Source organism: Colletes latitarsis, chromosome 9, assembly GCF_051014445.1.
Source record: "Colletes latitarsis isolate SP2378_abdomen chromosome 9, iyColLati1, whole genome shotgun sequence".
Lineage (NCBI taxonomy): Eukaryota > Metazoa > Arthropoda > Insecta > Hymenoptera > Colletidae > Colletes > Colletes latitarsis.
In genome coordinates this window covers 19,314,544-19,333,714 of record NC_135142.1, presented here as the reverse complement: position 1 = coordinate 19,333,714, position 19,171 = coordinate 19,314,544, and the positions used below count along the sequence as shown (strand labels likewise).

General features: G+C 31.9%; 1 protein-coding gene across 8 annotated transcripts in view; it reads right to left on the bottom strand.

Annotated features, from left to right (window-relative positions):
• LOC143345221 (sialin) overlaps positions 1 to 17,069 on the bottom strand; it is a 51,897-nt gene extending 34,828 nt beyond the window's left edge. The window contains exons 1-12 of one of the 8 annotated variants that reach the window (XM_076772118.1): positions 16,924 to 17,069; positions 16,745 to 16,846; positions 9,587 to 9,926; positions 5,305 to 5,501; positions 4,949 to 5,079; positions 4,710 to 4,815; positions 4,204 to 4,288; positions 3,916 to 4,136; positions 3,072 to 3,218; positions 2,864 to 2,996; positions 2,513 to 2,754; positions 1,286 to 2,316 (exon numbers count right to left, since the gene is read on the bottom strand). In XM_076772118.1, the coding sequence (XP_076628233.1) occupies positions 2,098 to 2,316; positions 2,513 to 2,754; positions 2,864 to 2,996; positions 3,072 to 3,218; positions 3,916 to 4,136; positions 4,204 to 4,288; positions 4,710 to 4,815; positions 4,949 to 5,079; positions 5,305 to 5,501; positions 9,587 to 9,611 (1,506 nt within the window). In that variant the 5' untranslated portion in view covers positions 9,612 to 9,926; positions 16,745 to 16,846; positions 16,924 to 17,069 and the 3' untranslated portion in view covers positions 1,286 to 2,097. Of the gene's footprint in view, positions 1 to 1,285; positions 2,317 to 2,512; positions 2,755 to 2,863; positions 2,997 to 3,071; positions 3,219 to 3,915; positions 4,137 to 4,203; positions 4,289 to 4,709; positions 4,816 to 4,948; positions 5,080 to 5,304; positions 5,502 to 9,586; positions 9,927 to 16,744 lie in introns of those variants that run through there. The other 7 variants (XM_076772117.1, XM_076772119.1, XM_076772120.1 and 4 more) reach the window with 7 other exon arrangements.
• Positions 17,070 to 19,171: the final 2,102 nt, after the last annotated feature.

The following is a 19,171-nucleotide window of genomic DNA, read 5'->3' as shown; positions in this document are numbered from 1 at the left end:
CCATATAGTTTTCATCATCCCACACTAGCATATTTGCACCGTAAAGTCTGACAAAACCAAGTTGCCACTTTCAATTCAGATGTCTTTTCCAAAGTACTGATCAACCTCTTGATATGTTTATATAGTATTGTTAAATAATTAACATTTGAACAAGAGCAAAAATTTAGTGTAAAATTATAATAAAGACAAAATAAATAAATTATAATATACACGCCCGCACGCATTAATATAAAACTCGAACCGGACAAAATAAACTAAAAACTGTACGATAACGTATAGAAACGTAAAAAAGACACTGAATATTTTGTAAACGTCCTCTGATCGCGCTATCCACGTCCGATCCAGCAGTTGGGAAAAATCTGTTTAATTTCTGCCACGAACACTGAGCATAATGTACAGAATAGCCATTCTGCTATCACATTGTCAAACATATTAAAAACGGCACGTTTTTAGATGGAAAAATAGAGTATTTTTGACCTGTTATCCACTGATAATGTCCAATGATGCGGCGACCACTTATGCCACACCAAACATTCTAAGTCCTTGAACTCCAGAGTTGGTGTTCTATTTCACGAAACCAATGTGGATTTTCCGTTGTCCAATACTGCACATTTGTTAAATTTACTTCTCCGCGAACCGTGTATAAAGTTTCGTCAGTAAACATTATTTAGAAATGTACCATATATCTTGTCCACATGATGCAACAACCACTCGCGCACAATCCCACGCACAATTCTTTTGAAGGCTCAACCATGTAACTCCTGATGGATGATATGGATGAACATTCTTAGGATGAAGAATACGCACAATATTATACCGAACAATGCAGAAATTGTATGCAATTTGTTTTAAGATTATACGTCGGTGTGAACAGCAATAGCGTTATCGTATCGGACTCTCGGCAGCTGACCCATTACTGAGCGGGCCGCACTACTTACGCGGAACCCCCACCATACTACTTTCTCCCACTCCTTCCAATTAAGGATTTAGGGAATCCCTCGTGGCATTGCTATTAACATGTATGTATACTATACGTACACACGTACATACAGAATTATTGCATTTAATTGCATTTTATGTTTCACTTCTAAATTAATTATAATGCAAAATGTATGGAAATAATTATGACTTTAATATATAATTTAATACTGTAGTTTATAAAGATTTTATAAATAAAATCGTATTATACGGAACTTTACAAAAGTAACATTATCGCTAAACTTTCGTTCATAAAATTTAGCCGCAGTCTTTAATATCAATATTGATAAAAAATTAATATCATATCTAGTTTTTGTTACATTTTATTTACATGTACACAATTTTTGTTGGTTTAACTTAACTTTGATCATAGGTAATAAGATGGCTTGTAACTTGGCGGAACCGAGAAAGTTGGAAGCTGAAGAGAAGCATGAGAGCATTAAAAACAAACGTTAATGACCTTTATATGTCCTCTGCGCGTCCACCTACAAAGAATCTAGTAACATTAGAATATTGTGCATTTTTCGAAACCATTCAAGTCTACATTAAACATTTTTCGCTACTCGTAATAATAATAATGGAAATCGAGGTGGTAATATCTGTTGACTTACCCAGTATACATATTAAAAAAACATACACACACACACACACACGCACGCGTAAACTGTGCTCACATACTGGAAATGGTAGAAGTGTTAATTCAGACAACACCAAGTCATTCACATGAAATGTATGCGCAACGAATGGGCTATGAAGAAAACAATTTAAAGTATGCTCAAAAAGAAATTTATCTTATCTTATTTTTAAATTAATAAATTCACTCATAAACATTGAAACGATGCGCGTTTCATAACAAAAAATTGAAAAATCGTATTATTATGTACTTTGTATGCAATTACAAGTGAATCATGACATACGAAATGTATGAGGTCGCACAAATATAACAGTTTTGTACGTAGCTTAGAAATTGAGTTCCTGCATCATATTTTACGTTGCAATAAACAAGTAGAAAAATTCGTCAGCAAATTTAAAAAAAAAAAAAAAAAATGCAATTCCTTAGTAGTAAATTATTTGTATTCAATATCTACTATGATTTATAAATTATAGCTACATACATAATTACAGGCGTTCGTTTTCTCCTTCTTCTTCCGACTGTGAATCCTTTGTAGACACCTCTGTCATCTGTTTACCTTCATCCGCGAGTTCCACTTCTTTCTTTTCGTTCAAATTATTCCACGGTTGAATGTCTGCCGAACCAAAGAGCCAGAACAATATCGTTGCAGACGTAAATACCGCTGCAGAAATCCAAAACATGATACGCCATTCTTCCACACCATTCTATAAAAATGATGATAAATTAATTATATAATATTTTACTCTACTATTAAGCTGATTTTATATTGTCGCAACAAATGGAGCTGCGCTTGGCTGAAATATCGTGAACATTTGGATTATCATAATTTCTAAACAAAAGTTTAAAAAATGTTGTACTCTAAACCTACCATGAGTAGACTGAACCTGATTTTGTACATACCCTTTTGTTTGTTAGAGCACCAATAATTGGCGGAATAATAAAGCCAGGAAAACTGCCAAACGTATTCATGATTCCATATAAAGAACCAGCGAAGTTTGGTGCAAGATCTTGATGATTTTGTAAACTAGTCTGGCATGAAGCTCCGTTGAAAGTTAATGCCAATATTAACATAATGATTGCAGTTACCGCGTCACAGCCAGCATATGTCATTATAATTAGGGCAACTGCTGGGCCAATATGTGCTATTGAAAATTATTTTTATTTATTATTGTAGAAAATAATGATACTTATTTAACATTATCTACATAAATTTGACGTTTCTCTGGTTATTTGTTATTACTGTTTGCTTACAGAAGAGCATAAATAGTTTTCGAATCCATGACAATGTTAACATCTTCTTCCTTCGGACGTAATCGCCAGCTGCAGCAAACAGTACTCCAGCACCAAGTCTAGCTATGTAAGGTAATCCTGTAATCGACCCTCCCTAAATATGATTTAACAAATTTAACAATTTGATTTCTATAAAAATTGTTTATAACATATACAAATAGAACAGTACCGATTTCATGTTAAAACCAAGAACTTCTAAAGTATATTTCGGTCCGTTCGTAGCTATGAAATAAATACCCCACATATTGGCAAAGTGTGCCCATAACAAAACTAAGAATGGCACGGAGGTAAGGACAGCTTTTACTGGCAGTTTCACCTAGAATTTTTAAATGCCACGCGAGTAAAAAATTTTTCTACAGAGTAAAGTGTAGCATATTTGGAATACCAATTTGATTAAGATGAACTAAAAAATTACGACCGGGAATAGGACTTTATAAAATTAAAAAAACAAGTAAGAAAATTATTTTCTCCTAAGGTCTCATCAGATATAAACATCACAACACAGGAAGAATCATCTTAAATAATTATCGACTGCAAGTTTTAAAATTTACTTGCTGTAGTCGCAGGTGCAACTTCCGGAGTCATTCATATTCACAGTGTACCCACATTTCACACACAAAACACTTCACTCACGCTTCTTCTCTTTTGTCTTCGCTGTAATTCACGTTGCGGGAAAGCACTGTTATGCTTTAGAATATTCTAAACTAACAACACGGTACTGAAACCTACAATTTTATGTTAGATTTCGTACTCTCAAAATGACCGTAAAATTAACACGAAACCATATAATTTTAACTACGAATGCAACGATTGAATACTAACTGAAAAACTTTTACAAATCGAAGTTTCCTTGAACGTTAAAATTACGGATCTTCCACAAATGTCGTTGGTCAACAAATTATCCGCGATGTTACAAATTAAATAACGTTAATAGTTTTTTAAATACTTTGGTATTCCAATTATAATGCACTTCCTCTACATATTTAATTTAATTTAAAAGTTATCTTACTTACTTTTTGTTTAGAAACACTTGTACCTATTTGTTCTTTAATATAAACTTTTTCTTTTTCTGTAATCGCTGGGTGTCGATCGGGTGTATCGTATACAAGATAAACCCATAAGGCATAGAAAATCAGTATAAGCACGGTTGTAACATAGTACGCGGCTTTCCAACCGTAAGCACTGATTATTTGGCCACATATAGTAAATGTTACTACTGTACCGAAAGGACCACCTTAGAAACAATATTGCATTATTTTTTGTTCAATATGGCGTTTTCTACTCGATACATTTTTAGATACCTTGCATTGTCCATACAAACATGCCCTTCTCACTAGGAGGGACCCATCTAGCAATCATTGCATGAAGAGCAGGATAAACAGCTGCCTAAAAATGTACTTTCTTTTAAGAAATGACTTAAAGCTCAAACATCTGTTGCTGAACACCTCGTATACGTATGTTATAGGTTTTGCACTTCAAATTCATGTTATGGGTGATTTAACAGAGAAGTAGTTATAGTCATTTTGTCGATTTTTATGATTTCATTCGTAATTAGTGAGCTAGGACTCAAAAGGCGACCAATTGATACTTGTGTTAAATAAGTATTTTATGTTAATTTTATTTTTATTACAATGGCTTCAGGAAACAAATTCCTAAAAGAACTTTATTTACAAAAGGGTGAATATGACCTGTAGAAGGATTAATTTGGAATGCAAAACCTGTATATGTATATATGTTTGCAAAAATATCTCAGTTTAGACAAAATGAAATTAAAATAACTTATGAAAAATGAATCTCCTAAACTTACACCAAAGAAACCCATCAGAAAACGCAGTGCAAACACCAAACCATAATGGACACCAGCTGCCCAAGGCATCAAAAGGTTTAATACTGCAGGTATTAGTGTCGCAAATCTACATTAGCATATAGTTCAAGAGAGAGTTAGAATACATATAAATGGACGACGAACATAATTTAGTAAAAAAAAAGAAAAAAAAATGTGTATCGTAATTATATCATTGTCAACTATAATAACATTGCACTTACGCTACTACTTTAGAACCCCCATATTTTTCAGCTAAAATACCAGCGGGTACACTTGATGGAAGAACCCCCCAAAAATAGGCAGAAAGTAACAGACCTTGTATGTGTTGGTTCCATTCGTACCTTTCGCCGTACTAAAAGGTATACACAGAAACAATCTTATAAAATATTAATCTAAAGAATAAATAAAATTATAATATAATGAACCACTTCTTCTTTGGATCGACTAAGTGGTTTCTAGCTTTATTCAAGCTACTAAATTCAAATGTCTTACGAAAAACAAATTATCAATATTTATCGTTCATTAATGTATGCATTTTTCATTTTAAAAATAGAAAGTGATCGAAAAAAAAGCTCACGTCGTTAATCACTGTAGTTCTGTTAATGGTACTATTTATCGGTACAGCATTACATGCTGGACCAGCAGTCCCTCCATGTTTACTAGTTGTATTTACCATAGCGACAATAGTAATGGATAAATTTGTACGTATCATGTATGAAAACATACAAGCTAAAAACATCATTGCTCCTAAAATTCCTCTCCTAGGTATTCTCTCTGAAATGTACACATGTATATGTTTCTATATTCAGTTGTCATACATCATCTTAACAACTAAACTTCACTGCTTATATACTCTAATACACAGTGATGAAAACAGTGAAATACCTCATGCTTTACCATTATTCAATTGTCTTTATTATCAACCTAGTATTAGGTTTATGATTGGGGCGTATCTACTTTTTATACACCACATATTATAGAGAAATGTTACATGAAATTATGGAAATTTTGCTACGGGGGCAAGTAAGCGTAACAGCAATTAAATTTTTTAAAGAAAGAAAGTATACAGGGTGTTCGGGCACCCCTGGGAAAAATTTTAATGGGAGATTCTAGAGGTCAAAATAAGACGAAAATCAAGAATACCAATTTGTTGATGGAGGCTTCGTTAAAAAGTTATTAACAATTAAATTCAAAAATTTCAAATCGTTCTGGAAAAATTCTTTTCGGTTTCGGGGGTCAATTACAATCATTTTTGGTGAATACACATACTTCCGAAATCCTACCCACTTCTGAGAAAAAAATTCGAGTAAGTGCTGAAAGTTTTGGGTGAAAAAAAAGACTTTCGAATCGTCTTGGAAAAATTATTTTTAGTTGCAGGGGTCAATCGCAAGCATTTTTGGTCAATAGACATACCCCCGAAATCCTACTCAGTTTCGAGAAAAAAATTCCTTACCGAAAATATAATTTCTGGCCAGAAATGTCGGCCCGAATTTTCATGCGAATCTTTAAAACGTCATAACTCCTGAACGGATTGGACGATTTTAATGTTTAAAAAAGCAAACTACGCGTATTTTGATGGAGAATATGTACAAATTGAAAAAATATTCGAAAAGTTGGTCCTTGACTCCGGAAAATGAGAAAAACCCCATAAAAATGGTTCAATTTTCAAACTGCCATAACTTCTACAATTATGAATATATTTCAATGAAACTTTTTTCTGAAGTAGAGCTCAAGGGTACCTACAAAAAAGTATTACACAACTTTTCTGTAGGACGTCAAATGAAATTACTAAAAATCAAAAACGAATTTTTAAGAAAAATCGACCAGGGGTAGGTGCCTAAATTTTTCGACGAAAAACAAATTTTTCAAATCGTTCTAAAAAAATTATTTTCGGTTACGGGGGTCAATTACAATTATTTTTGGTCAACAGACATACCCTCGAAATCCTACTCAGTTTCGAGAAAAAAATTCAGTACGGTCGGAACTTTAAACGTTAATAACTGTTTAACGAAGCTTTCATCAACAAATTGGTATTCTTGATTTTCGTCTTATTTTAGCCTCTAGAATCCCCCATTAAAATTTTTTCCAGGGGTGGCCGAACACCCTGTATACTGGGTGTCCCGTAGCATTTGGGACCCATGCTACCACGTAGATGGATTCTACATAATAAAATAATAACAGAAGTTCATATAAACATTTTATTTGACCTCATTTCCAAATTATAACGAGTTCTGTCTTATTATTATAAATAATACGGGACATTCTGTACTTTTTCAACGCGAACGATGAAAATATGGAACGCCCATAACAAGGATACAAGAGCTATATCTAGTAACGATAAAGCGTTATCATTATTTGTGAAGTGCACTTCTACTAACGAGCGATATATCATCTTAACTACTACAAGTCGTGATAAGGATCTTAAAATATTTTTATCATATCAAGAAATCAGAAGCGTTAAAGCAAAGCGTTGGGACGAAAGTTCTCTTACTGAATCCGAACTATGTGCGTTTGTGCAACGTTTATTAACAATTGATTATCCCATTTATGGATCGTAAGTGAAAGTTGGACGAATTTTGTTTGCAAACAACGAATAAAAATTTGTAATTAATTTATAAACTAACTTCTGTGTACGTTTCATTTGTAAATTAATTCGCAAGTGGATTTTTTAAATCTATACCGAGGTGGACGAATCCAAAAGCGAAAGCTAGTTTAGGAATAAATTAAAAATTTGTATTCATTATTCGTGAATAAAATTTGCCTAACTTTTTAAAAAACAAACCGATAAACTGGAGAAAATGTTGATTGAAACGAATAATGCAGAGGCGAAAGTGAAACATGTATTAAATTATATAATAAATAAAAATATTATGAATATTATTGTATTTATTGTCTCATCGCGAAAGTATTATAAATAAAGTGCCATCGACATGTGACTTTATATTATGAAATGTTGCTTCATCAGTCTTGGATTAAGTGTTTAACGTTTTAAGTGCTTGTTAAGCTATGCAAACCTCTTGTTGCTTATTATCATATCGTATCACCGTTCTGTATCAGTGTTGTTGTCATGTTACATCGTTGAATACCAAAATTTGATACAAAGATAAACAACGAATTTGATCGATCATTTATCAGCTCTTCACAGTCCCATCGAATATATTTCATTTTAAATTTTATGCGTACATATTTCGTAACTTCTAGAGAGTACACACACTTCTGTTTCATTTTTTATCGCCACATTCTTTTTTTTAGAAATATTTCCAGTGAAAATGTACTCATTATACAAGGTGTTCGGCCATCTCCGGGAAAAATTTTAATGGGAGATTCTATAAAATATGACGAAAATCAGGAATATCAATTTGTTGATTGAGACTTCGTTAAAAAGTTATTAAAAAATTTCAAATCATGCTGAAATTTTTCGGCGAAATTAAAAAATTTCAAATCGTTCTAAAAAAATTATTTTTGTTTGATGGGGTCAATTACAATCATTTTTGGTCATTACACATACCCCCGTAATCCTACGCATTTTTGAGGAAAAAATTGTTTACCGAAAATATAATTTCTAGCCAGAAATGTCTGCCCGAATTTTCATGCGAATCTTTAAAATGTCATAACTTCTGAACGGATTGGACGATTTTAATGTTTAAAAAAGCAAACAACGCGTATTGTAGTGGAGAATATGTAGAAATTCTAACAATATTGAAAAAGTTGATCCTTGACACCGTAAAGTGAAAAAAACCCTCTAAAACTGATCCAATCTTCAAATAGCCATAACTCCTACAATACTGAACATATTTTAATGAAACTTTTTTCTGAAGTAGAGGTCATAGGTACCTACAAAAAAGTATTATACAACTTTTCTATGGGGCATCAAACAAAATTACTGAAAATGAAAAACGAAGTTTTAAGAAAAATCGACAGAGGGTAGGTGCCTAAATTTTTCGACGAAAAAAAAAATTTCAAATCGTTCTAAAAAATTATTTCTAGTTGGAGGGGTCAATTACAATCATTTTTTATGAATAGACATACCCCCGAAATCCTACCCACTTTCGAGAAAAAAATTCAAATAGATGCGAAATTTTTCAACAAAATTAAAAAAATTTCAAATCATTCTAAAAAAATTATTTTTATTTGCAGGGGTCAATTATAATAATTTTTGATGAATAGACATATCCCCGAAATCCTATCCATTTTCGAGAAAAAAATTCAGGAAGGTGCCTAAATTTTTCGAAGAAAAAAAAAATTTCAAATCGTTCTGGAAAAAATATTTTCAGTTGCAAGGGTCAATTACAAGCATTTTTGATAAAAAAAACATACCCCCGAAATCCTACGTACTTTCGAGAAAAAAATTCTTTACCGAAAATATACTGTGTGGCCAGAAATGTTTCTATAACGTTTTAACGAAACCTCAATAAACAAATTAGTATCCTTGATTTTCGTCTTGTTTTGGCCTCTAGAATCTCATTAAAGTATTTCTCAGGAGTGGCGGAACACCCTGTATATTATCTAACACAAATTTTACAATTGCAAATGCGTTTATAATACAATACATTAATCTAATCGCCTTTCCATTAGTGTTTTTATATGTAAAAGTAACTGGGAAAACTATTTTCCCGCAGCCAGATCTCAGCTTTGAATAAACGTATCCTTGAAACTTATTTAAATTTCGAGCAAACATAAGTAACACAAAAAAATATTTTTCAGTCGTTATACGAAATTTTTATTCGCATAAAGATTTTTATCAACTCTGATAGGCTTAGTCTCTCGTAAACTCGGATCTAGAGTGACCTAATTTTAGTTTTAATTTTGTAATGTAAGAAACGAAACAAAAAAATATGTGTAAATTTGAAAGCACTTACCATTAAATTTCCGGAATGAAGACATCTTGGTATTGTGGAGGCACAATTAGTGCTATAAGTGTCAGCGTGAAAGTGGTCTTCAGTCCTTAGTAATTTTCGAACAGCTAACAAACCCTATATTTGAAATCGATGTCGATAATAATCGTTAACCAACGACAGTCACTGCTGGAAGGTTAGTAAATTCAGTTCGGTATTTAATCAACTCTATAAGCTATTGGTCCACTTGTGTTACGTCATGGTTTTGTAAGTGGTTGATATTCCAATCGTTACGGTCTCATTTTAGTTTCGGTCTTGTCACTGACGTCCTCGTCTTCGAAATCGTATACCGCCGCGAAGAACGCTGAAAAAGACACGTGTTTGCCGCTACATTCAAATTCTATATTTAATCTGCCACGGTGTGTTGACGTTACTCGAGCTGACGCAACATTATGGTATAAGAAACGTACGATTGTCTATAAAAAAAAAAATTTGTAACGACGTACAAATCCTTTGAACGCGTTATACATAATATGCACGAATACGATAATAATCGATAACCGGTACTGTGCAACTTATGCACAGTATTGTCGTATCGATGAATCGATAATATCAACGTCGTATTCTCGGATTTACCGAACGATAAACACGCTTGCGATATTTTGCACAACTGCATTCATTCATTCTTTGTACTTTGCAACGAGCATTTCCATTTTTATTTAATCTATACTACGATATAATCGATACGAATTGCACTGGTTAATTAAATTAAAATATTTAAAAATACCTTACGAAATTTATTTCAACGAGCAATTAAATTACGGTAAAAAGATTTACTCACTTCATTTTCTGTGTACAATGCATTATTTCAATTTTTCACGATTGCATAAACATAGGAAGAAACTTTATCAGATGTAATTACGAATTATCTACTTGTTAGATCAAATAAGATTGATTAAGACTACTGATTCAGAATCTATTTCGAACTGATCTCAGATAATTTTGTGACATTAAAATATTTTCTGATTGTTTCTTAAAAAATAAGAATAAGAATAATTCTTACTAAGTCTGTTATCATGTATGATCACAGTAAACATTTCAACAGATAAATATTAAAGTATTCTATCTTAATTTCAATTCGAATATTCATATTTCTATTGAAAAAGGAACGTTCCGTACAGAAGGAAGAACGATCATTTATCTTATCTTATTATCTCTAATAACGAACTGGCGGAGCAAGAGTAAATAGTTTGTGTTGCATAAGGCTGATTATTACGAAATTACATCAGCACATAATTGGTACTTCTGTTGATCAATCGAAGGAATATTGTTCTTAAAATATGCAGTAATTACGTAATGAATTAACTTTGTTCAAACTATCACAAAATCAGCTGAGTTTCCAATTTGTTTTCAATACTATGAAATGTCAGATACGTAAAGTTTTTATTGTTTCTAGTGTGAAAAATTAAAATTAACTTCTTTTCTTAAATCTCGAGCTGAAGTACAATATGTACAACGAAGGAAAATAACGAAGTAATAAATTTCACGTGTCGATAATAACGCTTATATTGACGAACATTGTATAACAGTGTGTAGAAAAGTCATCAACCAACTAATTTAGTAATTATATAACGCCAAATGCTAACGTTTACAAACGTTGTGTTCCAAGTTTACTATATTTGCTATAGAGTCCCTAAAAGATTCGCAATGTCTCGCCATATATTAATCAAATTGCGCAAGAAAGTTATAAAGTTCCATGAAAATAGAAAGTCTTTTCGAAAGATTGCTTTAACTTTATCTAGTCAAAAGTCAACAGTGAGTGACATAATTATTAATTATCATGTGTGATATAACCTCCTAAGCCGTCCAAAAAGTGGAAGGCCACGCATTAGATCACCAGGAGTCAACCAAAATTATGAAACAGAGGATGCATAGTGGACTGAAAAATAATATTTCTTGGCCAAAATTGAAAGCATCTTTCCGTTGATTATTTTAAACAAAAATTTATTTGTTACTTCTCTTTCGATATTACATTTAATACTATCTGTGGAAGGCATTGTTCCAAACGTAGCGTCGACTTCAGTAACAACGACAAACAGGCAAAAGTCGAGTTAAAGTGACCCGATGTTAGGCGAGGTTAACTGATGCGACACCTCTTAAAATTTCGTCGCATTTGATTGAGTTCTGATACAATTAAACGACGTATTATCGTCTTAAAAAGGTCGAGAATATCTATGCAACGAAATGGTCCCAATTTAAATTCAATACATCAGGATGAGAAGCTGAATAAATGTTTACTTATGGTAAAATTCTTTATCCCCCATTTCACAAATAAGCTTCATTGAATAAAATTCAAGATTATAATAAAAAAAACACACGTGGTACGGTGAAACTGTAGAGAAGATTATGATTGCTAAATTCCCAATGGAGAATACAATTTACGTTATCTTTTATACAGGTTGTTCGACCACACCTGGGAAAAATTTTAATGGGAGCTCCTAGAGGCCAACATAAGATGAAAATCAAGAATATCAATTTCTTGATTGAGGCTTCGTTAAAAAGTTATTAAAAAATTAAATTAAAAAATTTCAAATCATTTTGGAAAAATTATTTTCGGTTGCGGTGGTCAATTACAATCATTTTTGGTGAATAGACATACACCCGAAATCCTACGCATTTTCAAGAAAAAAATTCGAGTAGATGTGATATTTTTCGGCGAAATTAAAAAATTTCAAATCGTTCTAAAAAAATTATATTTAGTTACAAGGGTCAATTACAATCATTTTTGGTCATTACACATACCCCCGTAATCCTACGCATTTTCGAGGAAAAAATTGTTTACCGAAAATCTAATGTGAGGCCAGAAATGCTTCTCTGAAATTTCATGCGTATTTTTAAAATGGCATAACTTCTGAACGGATTGGACGATTTTAATGTTTAAAAAGGCAAACAACGCGTATTTTGGTGTAGAATATGTAGAAATTCTAAAAATAATGAAAAAGTTGTTCTTTGACCTCGTAAAATGAGAAAAACTCCATAAAAATGGTTCAATTTTCAAACGACCATATCTCGTACAATAGTAAATATATTTCAATGAAACTTTTTTCTGAAGTAGAGGTCATAGGTACCTACAAAAAAGTATTGGACAACTTTTCTATAGGGCATCAAACAAAATTACTAAAAATGAAAAACGAATTTTTAAGAGAAATCGACAGGGGGTAGGTGCCTAAATTTTTCGGCGAGAAAAAAAAATTTCAAATCGTTCTGAAAAAATTATTTTCTGTTGGGAGGGTCAATTACAATCATTTTTGGTAAATAGACGTACCCCCGAAATCCTACGTACTTTCGAGAAAAAAATTCTTTACCGAAAATATACTGTGTGGCCGGAAATGTTTCTATAGCTTTTTAACGAAGCCTCAATCAACGAATTAGTATTCTTGGTTTTCGTCTTATTTTAGCCTCTAGAATCTCTCATTAAAATTTTTCCCAGGGATGGCCGAACACCCTGTATAAGGTGTCCATCGATAAATGCAAGCCTATAAAAACGGAAAAAACGAGACTGCAAAAATCATCTTATTTATTCCATTATTCATCACGAATTTGTCCCTGGAAAATAGATCGTGAGCAGAAAATTGTACGTCGAGGTCATGGATCGACTAGCGAAAAGAATTCGCCGTACTAAATTGTAGTTCAATGACGGGGCGGCCATGATTCCTTTTGCACAATGCGTTGACTCATTTTCTTTCCAACCGTCGCCTTGAAATTTTTGATAAAGAAAAACGAGAAAGAAATTTGGTATAGAAAAATAGGGCCAAACGAAGAAGCAAGGATGCCATAAAATATTAAATATATAAACGTTAATTAGAAATGGACGACAAATTGTAAACTTCGTAATGTTCCGAATGATTTTCAAATGCGACAATTAGATACGATCTCATTTGATTTTTAATATGTAATAATTAATTAAGATATAGTGCGTCAAAGTCAAGCGTCTGAATACTTTTATTACCGATTATACATATACGTCTGCGATAGCGGTCGAATCTTGAATATGGTAATATCTGAGCGTATCTTTCTTAAGGCTAGTACACATTCTGATTCATTGAGTACAATTACACGAAAGGTCGTTCTCAGCGAAGGTATAAAAGGTGATTACTATTATAATTGTACGTCAGCTTCTTCGAAACATTTGGTAACTGACAATGAAACTTAATGTGTTTGTTAACACTGTTGTTCGTGATAAATGTTTATATAATTGGAGCGACGCTCGGTAGTAGTTTAGATAATAAAAATCCAACAGAAGTTCACTAAATGAAATAAGTGGAGTTCTACTGTAATAAGTCCGAATATGTACTAAGCTTAATCCTTATCGTCCAAAGTCAGTTCAGTGTATATCTATATTTTTAACGTTTTTTTCTCTAAATCGATCTTCATATTAACGCTGTAAATCCATTTATCACTCTATAATGACTATATTCCAAGAAAAATTTAGTTGATATACATTATCCAATATTTCGAAATATTCCTTCAAAATTTAATATAGTAGGTATAGTTATCAGACATGAATTATATAAAGATATTATTACTCAAGAATATATGTTTAAAAATTAGTCTAAAAATATTATAAATAAGATATCTTAACATGAAAACATGAACAATAGGAAAATGTATGTATATAACAATTTATCGTCAGTTAATATTCGATCGAACATGAATTCTGAATTTAAAGTTTCCGATATCAGTGATCTTACAATACGTGGTCGAGGTCAACATTATGCATAAATGTTTTCTAGACACATATGTATAATCATCGCTTGGCCTTAGTTTCTGAGATATACATAAAAGCTTCTTAAGTGTTATTTGTTTAATACTTTATATTTTTTTCATTTAGATTTGGATCATACAGAGACGAGCAAAAGTACCAACTACAATGTTTCTATTCGAATTATTAATACTACTATAATCTAGGCTAAATAATAATGTACAAAGCTCTAAGGTTTAGAATAAAGCGTTTTACATAAAATACAATACTTTATTCCTTTCTTCGATAGAAATGTACAGTATATTTAACAAAAATATTGGGATATTCTCTACTAAATTATGAATAATTTCTGATTCTATACTATTCGATACTTATCAAGTTCTTGCCTAATACTCGATTTTTTAATTTTGCTAATTTCATTTTTACAACTGTAACCCAACAATTTAAAAACATATTTGTAACGCCTAACGCTTCAAGAAAATGCATAGAAAAAACATCAATTTCTTTTGACGCCTGGAGTACGAGGAATAATAAAATATAAACACCTCCTGTATTTAGGTGACGTAATCACCCCTGTGGACTTTACGCGCCATCTTTGTATAATGCTGAACATAAATATTGACACAGTAAACTACTAAATTTTTTTTGTTTTCTTGAAACAAATTTATTTTTTGAAACATCAAGTATAATAAATATAGTTGATGAAATAATAATTATAATGCTCAGCACCGCGTATCAAAGTAATATGGTAGTCAGCGTGTTAAGAGTCGTGGGAGACATTTATAGACATAATAAACAACTCGGCGCTACACACTCAGCCGTATTAATTTGTTTCCGCTTCAAGGGAAGGTCAATAACGTTGGTTACCGCCAGGTTTATTACTTCCCCTTCTCGTTCACAGAACATTTGGAATTGTCGGACGCTAGTTACTTTCGTTGAAGCGGAAACGAATTAATGTAGACGGGCGTTCACCCGGTGACATAGATTCGTGCCATATGAGTGGAAAATCACCAGCTTTGACACCAACCAAGGTTCGTTTTCCTTGGGCAACCATCTTAAATACGTTTACGAGGTTCGATTTACACCACAGTTATATCATCGATGTATATTGACTCTAAGTCTGTTGGAACATAGTCTTGAAATTACTAAATAGGTTTTAAAAGGACGTGCATACAATTGTTTAGTCGGTATCAGATCTAAGAACATGCTCTTAAATGATGAATTTATGTCATCGTATGTACCATGAGAGGGGAAAGTCACTAGTTCCAGTAACAACCACACAACAGCTCTTAATTGATAATGGACCTAGTGACTTTCCTCTCTCACTGCACAAATCATTATTCCCGAATGTACAAGCAGTTGAATATAATTTGAAAATTATCTTACTTTCCTTCCCACGACGTCGAAATTAAATCGATGTTTTATTTTCATCACGAAAATTTTACTAATTCGTTTGTAACATTTTTATCTAATTATCGTAAAAATTAAGAAAATTGTTACTTCACAATAGCAATTTAAACATTGATAGGGGTCACGATGATTTGTAATTCGATTCGTAAAATATTCGTGACGTATCTACCCAAGTCATGTTGCATTATTGCGCTACACCCATCTGTATTCTGCGTAATACGCGGTGAACAGAATGCCAGATCCATTAATGAAAATTAAAATTTAAATACTATCAGTACATCTCTACGAAAGTATTACTGATCAATAACAAGGCTTCCTTGACGAAGATAACCACAAACGCAATCTCATCAGGACTACTTTTAATTATACGCCATTCAAATTGCTTTTTATATTCTGGATATACAAACACTAAGCATATACAGTTAAAGAAAGTGCCAATGGAGATCGTGTTCGGACACACGTGTATAAAAAAAATTCACTTATCCATTGATAATACTCTTACGACGATATAATGAGAAACATACAAGATTGGATTAATCAGTGATAAAAGTACTGAATTACTGCTTTGTGCATAGTGAATGGATCCATAAAAGAATACAGACAGCATTAAGCAATATATTTTATACACGTATCACAGAGTATTGTATTATATTATAATAGAAGTTTTTTAAATTAAAAATTGCATCAATAACGTTTATTTTAATTGAAACGATCGAATGAATAAAATGAAACAATCACAGATGGGTAAAATTCGTCTCTAGATAACAATTTCGAATAACGAATAGATGATCAACTGTTGATTCGTTATTTGTTCAATGAAAATTACAATTTGAAATGTAAATTGAAATTGTATTGCACATTAAATAAAGGCTTATCCAAATAACGCTAATGAAATAAATATTACATTGCAAGTTGTTTTCATTAATGGTCTGTGATTTAAATAAAATTCAGTCCATCATTGACTTATATCGATAAATTTTATTAACTATATGATTCATAATCAGACTAACCTCTTCTAAACGTTCCTTCGATAATGTGACAGGAAAGATTTGCGCGCCAATTTAACGTGTCAGCAATATTCGGAAGGATAAGTCGTCCTTCAAAAAGTCAACCTTCGATATTAAAATGGAAAATTGAACACGTTTCCTTCTAGATATGATAGTATCTAAGTTATAACAGTAATTTTTACATTTCCACCGTTATTGCATCACATGATTAAATACAACACACTGTGCACACAAAATATTCAATTACACACACGCCACGCACAAACGTGACTGATCCAGACACTGAATGCCGCTGACTTTTTTTAGTCTCCACTCTCCACCGGTCACCACTCGTATTTCTTCCCCTACCACTGTGTCACCTGTTGAGTGTGTATGTTCGTATATGTACGAATTTAACACTACTATGCTCAAACTTCTTTACTCGTGAATTTAAATTTATACATATATATATATTTATATGTATTATATATGTTACGTATTTACTATTATTCAATGCTATTCAATAAATACTATTCCAATATATAATACAACAAATATAAAATTAATATTAACATGAAATCGATCGTTCGTTCATCTTAAAGATAGAGTGGATGTAAACAGTAATCAGAAAATCCTATTGGTTCGTTTTATCAGCACCATCGATTAGACCAGGAATGTTTTATACAATAGCCTCAAAAAGCTTGTACACACTATACAAATGTACTGAAGTCATCGTCAATTAATGTGTGCATCTAAACAAGATCCAAACGCGTTATACTAATCGAAAGTATCTACACATCGTGTAACATGGATAAGTTTCTCTGAAGCCAGTTACATCCACGCATTTCCAACAGAAACTTATCCACGACTTCTGATTGGTAGAATGTGATTGGATGTACGATGATTCCAGCGCGCCTACGGTAATATGAGCAAGCTTCTTAACCTAACCGTAATATTCTTCGTTGAAGTTCAACGGTTGAACTCGATTGAACTCGAAGAGAAATACTAGACTAGTTTAACACTTTACTAGTATTACTAGTAAAGAAAAAGCTTGTCATTGCGATAGGACCGTGCTAGCCATTGTTGGGCAAAATGTAATTTGACTATGACGATTATTCCTAGAAAGTAATTACATTATAATTACATAGTAATTATAGTTTTCATATTTCAACTCATTGTAAATCGGATTTGTAATACACATTTAGGTATTTAGAATAACAAACACAGTTAGGCTTGAATAGATGTACTTACACAAAAATAAGTAATAACTTGTTACAATACAAGTGACTTCCCGCCAATTTACGATTACTATTACTATATAGTACTATGCCCACGCAGATAGTGCTTTGTTTCACCAATTATGTCCGTAATTAGTAGCTTAATATCACATATTCGTGTGATGGCAATAAGGACCGTTAATTTACGTAAAATCAATAAATGTAGCTATAGCCTCAAAATGTGTAATTTCTATTTCTTTGTCACGTTTGTTCAACATTAGTCCAGAGTCTATGTGACTTTTTGATAGTGTAGTATTTCGATGACAATTTATGTCTGATGAATGTTTTTTCATAAAAATAAATACCATAATATTACAATTCTTTACGAATAAAACAAACTAACCTAGCCCATTGTCTCGTAAAATAAAGAAGAAAATAGCTGAGAAGTTTACTTTTACTGACGTCAGTATTTTAGCAAAGACAATAAACGCGTACAATTTTACAAACTTTCACACAGCAATGCTATTTACTCGTGATTCAAGGATTATTAAAGTCTGGGCCAATAAGAGGCCCAAATCTAAATGATATTACCGTTTTGGAAATTGAGACCCTTATTTATCGCTCTTGTATTACTTACAATTAGTAATAATAATAAAATTAATCGGAATATTCCTTACAAAACGAACAAATAAAATTTGAATCGTATTCTTGTAATTTACGATAATTAACCTTGCATCGTCTATGTATTACACAAACAACATTTATTTCAAGTATACCTTTCATGCACATTAATTGTAATGTTTCTCTTACAGATACATAGTTCTCATAATTAATAATTAATGATTTATTCATATTATTCATACATACACTTATACATATTCTAAATCATACGTGAAAATTTAGTCTTACAATTGTCATGTTAAATTTGTAATACTTACCCCAGAAATAAATGCAATGGACTACTTTGAAAAATGAATTTTATATAAAAATTATAAGTGCAAAATAATAAACAAATTCTATAAAAAATAATATTTATCATGCACGAATAATTTTATTTGTTTTTTCATTGTTATAAATTAATTTCATAACCAATTAAGTTCATTGTGGCATAATACATATCAGTATTATAAAGTCACTAAAAAAATTGCAATTACTAATAACATTACGACATGAAAATTTTTATAGATATATGTACACTACATAAAACAATATTTTTTACATACAATTACATTGA